This window comes from Diadema antillarum, unplaced genomic scaffold (assembly GCF_040938485.1).
Source record: "Diadema antillarum isolate AM-2024a unplaced genomic scaffold, OU_Dant_1.0 seq00001251_RagTag, whole genome shotgun sequence".
In the NCBI taxonomy this organism is placed as follows: domain Eukaryota; kingdom Metazoa; phylum Echinodermata; class Echinoidea; order Diadematoida; family Diadematidae; genus Diadema; species Diadema antillarum.
This window is the reverse complement of record NW_027272037.1, coordinates 126,134-139,808: the sequence shown is the minus strand read 5'-3', so window position 1 is coordinate 139,808 and position 13,675 is coordinate 126,134. Positions and strand designations below refer to the sequence as shown.

The 13,675-nt window shown below is 40.1% G+C and overlaps 1 protein-coding gene across 3 annotated transcripts in view; it reads left to right on the top strand.

The window, feature by feature from the left end:
* Positions 1 to 13,675, top strand: part of LOC139745314 (sodium- and chloride-dependent betaine transporter-like) — a 100,824-nt gene that overhangs the window by 36,102 nt on the left and 51,047 nt on the right. For 2 of the 3 annotated variants that reach the window (XM_071655713.1, XM_071655712.1), the window contains exon 3: positions 6,783 to 6,969. In XM_071655713.1, the coding sequence (XP_071511814.1) occupies positions 6,783 to 6,969 (187 nt within the window). Of the gene's footprint in view, positions 1 to 1,162; positions 1,748 to 6,782; positions 6,970 to 13,675 lie in introns of those variants that run through there. The other variant, XM_071655711.1, reaches the window with a different exon arrangement.

The window sequence follows — 13,675 nt, the reverse complement described above, 5'->3', positions numbered from 1 at the left end:
GACAAAGAATGCCTATTGTGAAAGTACAGTTTAGGCACTGCACATTTTACGTGGACATGGTTATCGTTTTTAAAATAAGCCTTTGGCTGCAATCATAGCAAGTTGTCTTCATCGGCCAGCGCAGAATTTATTATCTTGTTTTAATCGTCGCTAACTTCGTCGTTATCTCTTATTTTCTTTTTATCATTGGAGTCTCTTGTGATGAAAACGTAAGTGCTGAGTGCGCCTTCGACAGCAGTTATAGGCCTACAAGGCGATGCTCTATGTGTCTCTATACACCACGATAACAAAATCGTAATGTGCTTAAGCCTTTGTCCACGTCACATTTTATTCTCTCGTGAAAAAAAAAAACCCGCTCACTCGTCGTAACATCCTCTATTCCCTTCCATCTGCCCATGCTGTAATATTAATGGGTTCCCAAGCGTCTTTTCAACTCATACAAGGAACGACGCGCTGAAGCAAACACGAACAATGGGTTAGAGAATGGATACTTCATTCTGCGGCCTCTTCCTTATTGGGAAGGCAGCCATTGAAGGCAGCGTTGGGACTGCGGGGCTGCGCTCTACACTGTACACTGGCACCGTATACTTTTTTTTTTGGAAAGGTGTACATGCGCGTGGCCATTTTACAATGGAGGATTTCGTGTAATACAGCGCCGTAGTATAAACGCTAGACATTGGGATCTTACACCAACTTCCCCGAAGCATCGGTTGAATCTTGCAAACCATTCTGTTCGACGATCACCTCAAACCTGAGACATTATATTCTTGCTATATCCCCATGATTGACCTTATTATTATGCTCGTGATTACAGAACGGTTGATTGCGAGGTACTGGTAAAAAGGGTATACCTGCTTATGACCGCTTGTTTGTTGAAGATTAGAGATCTCACCTGCGCCTGTAGATAGCTTCGTGTCCACAGTAAAGTTATTTTATCTACAGGTGCATGTCAAGTGCAGCCGTCATTTTTATGGATTGAGATTGATGCGACGACACTGAATTTACAGAGCTATCAATGAAGGCAAACCATGCACCCCTGGAGGGGTGTCCCTTGCCTCTCCCCCGATGGGAAGCTGCTGCTGTTTGACTAAAATGTCAACACTGCATTGAGGACGTGCGTGAACAACATCTCAAAATGGATAAGTCCAAAAGATCAGCGCGGCGTTATATACCAGCTGAGCTACCTGTTTTATGAGATATACACGTACCATTTTTTCGGAGCTGTATTAGGCCTACAATGACACAAAATATAACCTACGCAGTTTGGTTCTTCGTCTGTTTTGGAACACGGCTTGATTTAAAACCGAACCACGTTCTTTTAGATGATATATTGACGAGCATCTGAAGTCGTGCTGGATGGAACTGAGGGAGCTGATCATACAGTCATTGATATCGGAGTTCATTGACCTTTGCATAGATCGTATAGTTGCGAGTTAACAGACCCTCTTTCGACAGAACCATGTCACAATCCGAAGCTTTGCTTCTTCTTCGCGGGCAGTATGCTATCCCGACCCCGACGGAATTGGAAAGACCGCCTTCCAACACCAACCGCGGTTTCTTGGACTACGGGCGGGGCTCTCGGCCGGTGTCGGCGACCTCCTCCGACTTCAGCCGACATTCGCAGTCGACCTTTGCCGAGCCCCGTCGGGCCCCGTCAACGACCAGCGATGCCATGCGAGAGATCCGTTTGCCTGCAATGCCAATTTACAACGAACGAACAGCGAGAAAACCTATCGTATCTAAGGCGGTGAGAGGTTTTGCACTTTGCTCTGTGCTTTATGAAGGCTACGATTAAAAACTGCCGTACCCCTTTTTCTGTATAGCTTTTCACACGTGACCGTGGTAAAGTCACTACATTGAGGTTTTGTCAGCTTCGCGTCTTATGCGCGAAAAATTAATTGCACAGAGTCGCTAGATGTGCCGTGGGCCAGTGACCTTATATAGTCGTTACTATGTAAAACTAATTTTGCTGCGAGATTTTATGGAAAGTTATACAGGACATATATCATGATAAACATTCTTGCATTAATAATTTACGTCTTGCACTACTCATGGATTTGTTTGAAGATCTATTTTCTTTTCCACTCCGTCATCCTTGCGCGGTATATGCAATTCTCCATATAACATTCATATTATTGTTATTATAAGAGAATGTACACTAGCTGAAGTCAATGATGATAGCATATCTTTTGAAACGACTCCCTTTCTATTTTTTTTTCTTATTTTGTTTACAATCACACCTAAATTCATAATTATTCATGTTAACTCCTTTGGATTCTCTTATCTCGGAATCAGTCTTTTTAATGCTTAGACTTTAATACCCTTCCCCTTCCTCTGAAATGCAAATTACAGGCCTACATGTAGCTGCGCAAAAACAAATTCCGCTTAATCATGGTTGTCACACCGCTCAGCAAGTGAAATGAAATTCTATTATATCATATCAAACACTATCGCTTTTATGGTCATCATTGCTGCTGTAATACTACTATCATACTTCTACCAATAAAAATAATGATAGTGATAATACTAATCATTATGACGATGATGAGGAAGATGATGATGATGAGGATGAGGAGGATGACGAGGAAGCTCGACGAAGATTTCTCCATAACCTGTATCATAGTCTGACGCCGATCGCCCGCCCAGTCTTATGGCTGCTTTGCAGTCCGCAATGCATGCAGCAAAAGAGAGTGATAGCAAACCACTCGAGATCGAGTAACAGTGACCATTTCGAAATGTAGAAACTGTGTTCCAACGATTTATGAGATTGCTCTCGCAAGGAAAGAAGTGTTTGGTGTTTTGCTTGGGCATCTGTATTGTGTAGGTCATTTTTGTCCCGAAGTTTATAGCAGGTATGTATCAGTATTATAATTTATTGACAAAGATCGTTTTGTCTGGTGTTTATTGAACCTCAAAATACACAACCGATAAAATTAATTTGTGCTTTCCCCAATCCATAGTTTTGCCACAACTGTCGTTCACAGATACAAGTGTAATCAGAAAAAAAAAAAAAAAAAACCCGTCACTCAAACCTTTTAAATGAACGCAAAACGAAAGATCGCACATTCAACACGGATACAGTGACAATGTTTTGCGAAGTCATCACTTGAGCAGCTGCGAGCGTCTTTTATGCATGTCGCCCTCTGTAGACGAGCAGGCACACATCCCACTCGGGTAAGGCATGATCACAGAACTCGGAGTTCTGTGGGCATAATGATTTACCATTTACAGATGAAACAAAAACCTAGCATTGGTGCTTCCGAATAGTTCTAAAATATGAGTTTGGGATAAAAACAACCAATGTGAAAATTTGAACCAGTATAATCGATGTTAAGTATTGTTAAATATACAAACCGTCTACAGTTATGGTTTTAATGAGAAAAATAGTGATAACTCATATTTTAGGCTTTATTGCAAAATTTGTATATGGTAGGAAGTTTTGTGATACAACTGACCTACACATAAATTATGCATCAAAAGTGATATCTTGAAATCTTTTTTTTTTAAATCACTGCTCCCGAATGCAAACAGAACCTTTAATTTCCCATCTCCTCATTAAAACTACAAAAAGCAAAAGAACAAGAAAAAGGGGAACAAAGTGGCAACAAGAGACAAAATGTTTACTGTGCTCAACTCTCCACGTCTTTGCTCCAGCAGAGGTACTGTAGCAGAAAACAAACCACCGGCGGAAGTTGATGGAGACATGCAGCACACATGACGTGTGTTGTAATGTAATCGACCAGGGGGGGGGGGGGGGGTGCTGGACAAAACTTTTCGACATCAGATTAGAAAGGTTTTACCTGTGTACATGTATTCACTGTGGTCTTTAATGGTAGCTTGTTTTTGTATTTGTTTTTTTTTTCATTGTGTTTTTTACGTTTGTATACACAATGCGAAAATGCGCAAGATGAGTGTATTTTGTAGAATGCGATTTAGCCTACCCATGGTAGCATTGCATGTATCAAGCACTTTTGTACAGAAAGCAAAACTTAGGCCTATAGATAAATTCCATCACTCGATTTTTTTTTCTTCATTTTCATGAGAAAAGTAACATGTGGTAATAGTGTTTTTAACAGAATTCTGAAACTTATGCCTTATTTCACTTCAGTTGTATGCCTATGGGTGTTAAACGAGTGTGTAGCATCGGACAAGACTATTTAGGGCAGTGATCAAACCTGAAATTTAATTGGATATCGCTTATACCTATAGGCATGTAGCCAAGACATCAGCGTCACATTCAGTAGCGATAATTGAACTCACAAACGGGGTCAAAGCTTGATCTGAACGTGTGCTTTGCGTCAGACAGCAATAAAGAACTGTAAATTTCCATCAATCCGATTCCAACATGAAAAAAAAAAATGACAATAAAAACAGCCCTTTGGAATCTGTCACGCCTATATGAATTCTTAACGACTTTACCGTCTCTTTTCTTCCATCATGAATTTGCCTCGTGATAAGTTCTCACATTTTCAACCCCCGCGATCCTTCATAAATCGTGCGGGCACTAATGGATGAGGTTTTGTTGACTACTCTAGTTTGTTTCCAGAGCCTGAGTAAATGTGTATAACCCCTCCCATTATTAGGTGGCCTTCCCCAATTTTTCTCGTCCGCAAAAGGGGTTTGGTTTCTGGCGAGCATGCGCATTCACTCACATGGTGACACACCCACACGTACACCACTTGTGTACTAGAAACCATTGTAAGATTCAAAGAAGCATGTAAATTGAGGTCAGACCAAATAGCTTTATAGGCGGGGCTACTCGAGTTGGGGTACTTGGGGCGGTTCATAACGCCATGATTGGCATCTGAACCGTATTTATTGAGAAATGCGCCGAGTAGGCTACGTTGTCGGACTCGAGATGAAAAGACTTTTTTTTTTTTTGCAATTTTGTTTTTATTATTTCAAAGGAAATCACAATATTTACTAATGATTCTCAAAATTATCAAGATCATGAAACATAAAACTAATAAACAATAACCATAAAGTTACTTACACAGAATAGATGTGTAGGCTCCAGTGGTTTCTCAAACCATTTTAATCACAATGCCTCCCCCCACACTGCACATTAACTTTTTAGATGCATTAGATGCAAAAGAAGGGTCGATCCCAGAATAGATAGTAGGCCCCTTTTCACTTTCGTCAGTGAAAGTCCATGGGGTGACATAATTTCCAGGGTGAAAATGACCAGACATTTTCAGAGACTCGGAATGTCTACGAAAAAGCCGAATCATCCGCTTTCGATGTTTTACTTTAGAGATTCTGTTATTATCATTATTATTATTTTTTTTTTTGTGCACAAGGGGTTTGTGAAAATAAATTGAAATAGAAATAAATTGAAATAAATTGAATTGAATTGCAAAGAGAAAAAACCCACAAAACCCATGACCCCCCCCCCAAAAAAAAACCAAAAAAAAAACCAAAAAAAAAAAAAAAACCAACAAATACAACAATCAAAAACCAAACAAAAACAACAAAATAATTTTTGTTGACCATCTGTTACATAAATTATTTCACTTTGTCAAATGCATGGAGAGCGATCGTCCAATTTATTAATTGATTGTAGATCAGGGGGGCGTTTCATCAACGAGTTCGTCGGGGGTTTTCACCGACGAATTTGCTATCAGCCAATCAGATGCAAGGATTTACACTGACAACTGTTAAAAGCTAATGAAATCCTTGGTCTGATTGGCTGATAGCAAATTCGTCGGTGAAAACTCCGACGAACTCGTTGATGAAACGCCCCCCTGATCTAGATGAAGCCGGAAGATAAAGCCTTCCCCTGACACCAACATCTCTTTCCAGGCTGGCGACCGCCTCATCGGCGACCGCCTTGTCTTCATGACCACCGTAACATTCTTCGCTTATGTTAGACTGAATGCGCACGCGAGGACATCCACACACCCTGTACTGGTAATCCAGTGCGAGGCCTTTTGCGTGTAAACGTCCCCGTCCGTGCTCGTAGACGGCGGCGAACAGCAGTTGAACGGTTTAACCGGATGTCGTCTGCAAATTACTACGGCAGTGGCCTTGGTTTGGAGCGCTGGCGGCGGGTACACCACATGTTCACTCAGTCAGGTGATAAGCAAAGGATTTACGGGAAGCGACACCTCAACCGGTGTTTACCGTTACTAATACTAGTACTATTCATGCCATCATTTAGCTAGCGCTATGCTAGTGGAGTAACAGCGCGCGCGTAATCAAGTACAAACAGCAGTCGCTGATCACAGCTTGCTGCAGTTACGTTAGCATAGCGGCTCAGATCAAGTGAAGAAGAAAGCAGCAGACCAATCAATAACCCGTGTAAGCTCCCATTACCCAGCAGCTAGCAGAGTGATAGCGGACGAGACAGTTAGCAGCAGCTCTCATGTCCATTTAGTGCCTCTGTGCATCCCACCTGCTTCACGACATCATACTTACCGCGTCTTTTGTCAGTCATTGTTTTTTTTTTTTGTGGTGCTTTTGTTTCCGCCCCTAAAATCCACCTGTTAAAAAAAGTGCCGATGGTTGACTCCTCCCTCTTCGAGTCGTAACTATAAGACTATTCTCTGAAGACTCATCTTAACCGTGGAGTTGGGTCTGACTATTGCACTTTTGATCGTTCAACAAGGAGAGAAAAAAACTTCTTTCGGAACTGACGCAAATTTCAGCCTAACCCTGAAATTAACATTAACACACTCTGGATTTTATACGCGAGTAACTTTGTCTATGCATCAGTCAGAATGAACGGACAGGACAACACAAATTTTTCAGGATCTACTTCTGATATCACTCCTTCCCCGCAGAAAGATGATCCGACGGCCAACGGCGCCGCTGTCAAGGGCAAGGGAAAGGACGGTTCTAGCTCCGGTGAGCTGAAGAGTAGAGGCACGTGGACCAACAAACTTGACTTCGTTCTCGCCCTTATCGGATTCTCCGTCGGCTTGGGAAACGTCTGGAGGTTCCCTTACCTGTGCTACAAAAATGGAGGAGGTAATTACAATAAGCAGACTTTCCATTTATGTTAAAGTTAGAAAAGGGATGGTACAGTATTGGTGGAGATGAGAGTTATGCTTTTAACTTTTTGCGAGATACCAAAAAAACACTTATGATATAGAAAAGTGCAGAGCATACCATTTTAAGAGGAATTCAAAGTTTATTTGATGAAAATTGGGTTTAGAATGACTGAAACATCTAAAAACAAAGTAAAACAAAGCGATCGTAATAAAGTGTGGGTCCCACACTTTATAGAATCGCTCTTTTTTTTTATATCTCAGCCATTTTAAAACCAATTTTCATGAAATAAACGTTGAATTCCTCATAGAATTACATGCTCTTTCATATTTCATCAGAGGTTTCTCATTATCTCACCAAAACTGTAAGAAATCTGAAATTAGGTCTCAACCAAAACTATACGATCCCTTTAACAGTCCATTTTTCAATTTGTAGAACCGGGATGTTACTAGAAGCAACAAAGGGAAAGTAACGCATTAGAACTAGTTTCTTTACACTAGAATCTCAGATCTAACGACAAAGTTTACACCATAGCCTTAACTTGATTATATTTATAGAGTGCTGCTTTATCTGAATTGGATAACTTAACAATACAGTGAACCAGATGGGTGTGTTCCCTGCACAATCTATAGATCTAAATCCAACAAATTGACCACCTCTAGATTCTGTTATAATGTTAGGCTCTATTTTATTTTTATAGAGAACTGAGTAAGGGGGGGAATCAGGAAAGTCACCATTAGTAGAGACTGTTCTACACTTGTATTGCTGAAGTGTGACTAGTACTTGATACTAACAACATGTGTTTAGCAGACTGTCAGTGTGCTGTCCGTGTTTAATACACCACTAGACTATGGAGTACTAACATTACATTTCAGAACTTCATAGTTTGTAAGAACAGTGAAACTTTGTACTGATTTTTTAATGATAAACGCATCAAGACAAAGTTAAGAAATGAAAACTGACAGTGCCATCACACTGAAGTAATGCACATTTCATTACCAAAAACATCGGATCCATCTTCCAAACTGCGAGTAGAAAATGGTCAGTTGTTTGACTTGTTTGTATAAAGGCAAGGTTAAGTTTTATGGAAAGGATCTACATGCATACTGGTGTCTGGGTGGTTAGGCTCCAAAACCAGTGTTCCCCACTTTGAAATATCACCAGAACTCTGAAGTTACGTACGACTTCTTTGGTAGAGTAATTTGTGATGGATTGAGATTATGTGACTATGGAAAGAAAAGCTACTTTGTAGTCCCAGCCAGCATCAGTTCATTCAGAATAGGGTCTACTGTGATACAAGAATGATGAAATTAAAGTGCTCAGTTTAAACTATAGCAAAAGATATTAATGTCAACCACACGTCTGTATTTATTTTCTCTATTAAAATGTCAACGTGATGACTGATGTTGGTAGTCTGAATAGGAGTGTGATGCATTGTTAGGGATTTTAAGATGCTAGTTAAATGGATGTCGAGGTTGTTTTTGTACATGTACTGTAATATTGATGTATGTCTATCTGTTAGTTACCAGTACACAGGGTATAACTGACAGTTTCTGAAAATTATTTTGACATGAAATTCATGCAACTTTGAGATTTGCTTCAAAGCGATTACTTGTAAACATTAGTTGAAAGTTGAGGAATCGGAAAGGTCATTGTATTAAAAATCTATATCTAGTGCACTTGCTGCAGGATAATACATACATCCTTAATTTATGATATAGAACAAATTTCAGTCTGAGATCAAATACTACCTCGCATAAACAAAGGCCATATATTGATGAAATTTTAATCACAATGCAGGAAAAATGAACAGCATAAATCAAAGTGCACTTGGCAGTAATACTTGTAGACAACTTAGGCCCTAATAATTTCATGACATGTTTGATGCACTTCAGTTTTCTTTTTTGTTGTTTTCAAAAACCATGTTGAAACAAAGCAATGTTTCTACAGGTCACGGGAATAGGCCCTATTCAATCTTTATTGAATGTATACATAAGTATATTAAGATTAAAGATTTCAAAACCAATATCATGACTGATGTACATATGATACTGATGTCTAGATACAAGTTTGCAGCTTTAGTCCAGGTGGGATACTATGTGTAAAAGCAACTTGTTGTTTGTTTTCTCTCCCTCTCTCTTCATCATGTAAAATTTGCAGTCTACAGCAGTAACAGGAAGGATATTGTATTAGCTTTCCATATAAGAAACTGATTTTTTTCCATTGTTTTTTTTTATTTTTTTAATCATTACAATGTATGTTCTAACATTATTCATTGAACCTGGCCAAGTAGTTTACCACATGTCAATCTATCTGCATAGGAACACTTGTCAATGATACATCCGGCTGATAAGCAAGTGCATGCTTGTTTGTCCTACAGACGTACTTCAGCCATACTACATTGAACTTCCCCCCCACCCAAAAAAAAAAAAAAAAAGGAAATTAATAAAAATCATCTGAAGCAGCACATACTGAAATGTAACATTGAAGGACGAAGGGCAACACATAATGATTTAGATAGGGTTTTTTTCCTCTGAAATTCGGTCATAGTTCACTCTTTTTAAAAGGGGTCTCGGGTAAGGGGTCACTGAAATGAGAATTGAGAGTATTACATGTATCTGTATATAAATTTGAAAGAACAGATGAGTCATGTCATAGCACAGACAGTATCAGGCTCAGATATGAAACCATTGTAATACAATGTGTTGTCAAGCATGCTTGCTCATCTGAAAATAGCCCAGTGTGAATTGTTTCAAAACTGAAAAGGGTTTTGTTTGTGTGTGTGTGTGTAAGTAATACCCTGTCATCATATGAAATTTAACTGATGCCTGAAGACGCAGACACAGACTTCACACATTTGTTCATATTGAATATTTGTGTGAAAGGAATGGATTTTTTTGAGATTTTTATATTATGACATGCTCAAAAAGGATGGACAATAGAAAGGCAAGATTTCATTAAAAAATATAATTTCCTTAATATCAAATCATGTATTACCCTACATTGCCTCCAAATTTTACTTACAGGTATTGTTGTTTTGCAAGAAATTTCCTGCTTTGAAAGATGTTGATGCCCTGAGCCTGTCAAGATTTTAAATGCAACCTCGAAATTTGAGGACTAAGGCAATTACTGAGGAACTCAGTGAAACAAAATCCATAGTCGGACATAAATGCACTGTTGTTTTACACAAAACCTTGCAATAGTTGCAGTACAATCAGTGCTTTGTTGCTGCACTGACTGCAAGCAGATATGTTGCATTAGATTTCCATTGTGATTTAAATAAGTATGTCTGAAAGGGTTAAAAAGACCCCACCAAATTTGCATCACAAGAGTAGGTAGGGTGGAACCACTGCAGAAGACTGAGGGGCTCTTTGATGATAGTAAATATTGACAGGGGTTTTTAGATAAATAGGCAGTGACCAGCTCCAAGGACAAGTACTAACAGCAGTACCTAGATGCCAGGTTTTTGAAAGGCAGCCTATTGTGTCATGACACAAAAGCTCGCTTTTTAAGTTGGAAAGGGAATTTCGGGGACAACAACATCATCAATGTAAAGTTCTAACTTAGATTATCATTTTGTAAGGTGGAGAATGAAATGAAGAGGGGTGTAATTGTTAATGTTGGGAAGGGGAATAGAAAATCTTTTTTATCAGTGGGCGTGGCTGCATATTTAATAGTTACCAAGTGGAGATACAGTTCTGCCCCACCGCACCTTCCCCCCCCCCCCAAATAAAAAGAATAGTAAGTTTTTCCTAGTTAATCAAATTGTTTTAGTTGTTAGTCGGCCTTTAGCATCCAAGCAGTCAGTGTACTGTTTTCCTTCAAGGTGCCCCCAAAGTCTGCTTCCTCAGATTTGCTGTGCCAATGATTAATAGGTAGTGAATCTTTTCCTCTAATTGAGCATGTTCACTGTCAAATTCATTGTTATCCTCTAACGCTCTATCATAGTAAACTGTATGTGCCCTCCACCCAAAGCCCTTGTCTCCTTTTTGTGTATATATCTACGAGATGTCTCTGCATGGAGTTGAATTGACTGTGCTCTGAACTTTCTTCTCTATTTTTTTTTAAACTGTTACAAGTTATAGAGGGTGATCTGTAGCATAGTATTAACCCTTAAAAGACTAGTCCTGAGTATTCTAGGGCTGGGGTAAATGGGAAACGTGTGTTAAAATTGGAAAATCAGTCCTTCTTTGATGGGTTAAGGAAACCTGTGAAATAGGCCAGGATCTGATGCCTTCAACTTGTATGTCATCAGGAACAGAAGGCAAAAACTGTCTACCTTTGTGCACTACTTAATGCATTAACTCTTCAAGTCATATTCTCATCTTCTCATTCAGTTGGCAGCTTTGAATTTCACTGCATATATTTTATTCAGAAAGATTATAGGAACTTGTTCAATTCATAAAATCTGCAAACCTGCAAAGAGAAAAAAGAATCAAATTTACAAAAGTTTGTCACTTTGAAAGAAATAGGAATCTTCCAAAGTGTTTTTCCAATTTAGTAATTTGTGAGACTCTTGACAATTCTTCAAATGAAAAAGCTTACAATATTAATGCCAAAGGGCCCAAGTGAAATGAAACACTATTAAAAAAAGTAAATTTGATAATGAAGATCTGTATGCTGCACCAGATCACATAATCATGAATTCTGAGACTTGATGAGTTAAACCACTGACATGCAGGTCACATTGATGGAAATTCAGAGGAAAAATGATGGAGTAAAATCAAGTGCAGCTTCAGTTTTGAAACTAGTGACAATTGTATCTGATGTGTGTACGAAAAACTGGAAAATTACCAATTGATCATAAGAGTCAGATATGTTTTTGCCTTGGTGTTTGCGCTCCAAACCTTTTGTTGCAAGATCTTTTTAGGTATTTGATGAATTCATGAGAGTCCCTGAATAACCCTGAAGTGACCCAAGTGAGATTGCATTATGCTTACAGGGGAAGATAAAGGTTTTCTTTCTATTTCTTAACAAGGTCAAATATTGCACTTCACTGCATCTCTGCAACCCTGAAATGGTCCCAATCCCTTCCACTTTGGGGAAAAAGAGAAGTAAAAACTTGTGAAAGGTATCCATTTTTAGCTCACCTGAGCCAAAGGCTCAAGTGAGCTATTGCGATCGCCCTTCGTCCGGCGTCCGTCGTGCGTCGTGCGTCGTCCGTCGTCCGTCGTCCGTCGTCCGTCGTCCGTCGTCCGTCGTCCGTCGTCCGTCGTGCGTCGTGCGTAAACTTTTTACATTTTCATCTTCTTCTTGAAAACCCCAAGACCGATTTTCATCAAACTTGGCAGGTAGCATCCCTAGGGGGTTAGGAACTCAATTTGTTAAAATGGGCTCCATGCCCCACCAAGGGGGCCCCCAGGGGGGCCCAAACCCCCCAAAATTAAGGAATCTGTAAAAATCTTCTTCTCTAGAACCAGAAGTGATAGAGCTAAGTTAATACTATGAGTTAGTACATTGATGACTATAGTTTCAAGTTTGTTCATGGCAGAATCAGGGGTGCCCCCCTTGGGACCCAGGGGAGGGGGGTGGGGAAGGGTTCTAATGGGGCCTAAATTGTACATTTTCATCTTCTTCTTGAGAACCCCATGACCCATTTTCACCAAACTTGGCAGGTAGCATCCCTAGGGGGTTAGGAACTCAATTTGTTAAAATGGGCACCATGCCCCACCCAGGGGGCCCCCAGGGGGCCCAAACCCCCCAAAATTAAGGAATCCGCAAAAATCTTCTTCTCTAGAACCAGAAGCGATAGAGCTAAGTTAATACTATGAGTTAGTACATTGATGACTGTAGTTTCAAGTTTGTTCATGGCAGAATCAGGGGTGCCCCCCTTGGGACCCAGGGGAGGGGGTGAGGAGGGGGTGAGGAGGGGTCCTTATGGGGCCTAAATTGTACATTTTTATCTTCTTCTTGAGAACCCCATGACCCATTTTCACCAAACTTGGCAGGTAGCATCCCTAGGGGGTTAGGATCTCAATTTGTTAAAATGGGCACCATGCCCCACCCAGGGGGCCCCCAGGGGTCCCAAACCCCCCAAATGAAGGAATCTTTATAAATCTTCTCTAGAATCAGAAGTTATAGAGCTGAGATAATACTATGAGTGAGTGCATTAATGACTGTAGTTTCAAGTTTGTTCATAGGAGATCCAGGGGTGCCCCTCTTGGGTAGGGGGGGGGGGGGGGTGGTTGGAAGGGTCCAAATGGGGGCCTGAATTGTACATTTTCATCTTCCTCCTGAAAACCTCATGATGGATTTTTGTCAAACTTGGCAGGTAGCATCCCTAGGGGGTCAGGATCTCAATTTATCAAAATGGGCACCATGCCCCACCCAGAGGGCCCCGGGGGCCCCAATCCCCCCAAATTAAGGAATCTTAAAAAAATTGGGCCCTTATTGTACATTTTCATCTTCTACTTGAGAATGCCTGGTCAAATTTTGGTAGAGCTGTGAATAAGATTAGTGACTGCGTGAAAGGTGAACTTGCGATACTCGGGTGAGCGCTAGACCCGCGGGTCTCTTGTTGTCAAATTGTTATCAAGCTCTGGAATGTTTTTCTGGACAATTTCCTAGTTAATACAATTCATTATGCTGAGTTATAGCAGTTAAGATCACAGAGACAAATTACATCTTCAAGAACTGGCAGTCGTGGCCATCGTTGTCAATATAGTTCAAATAACTGTTTATTGTG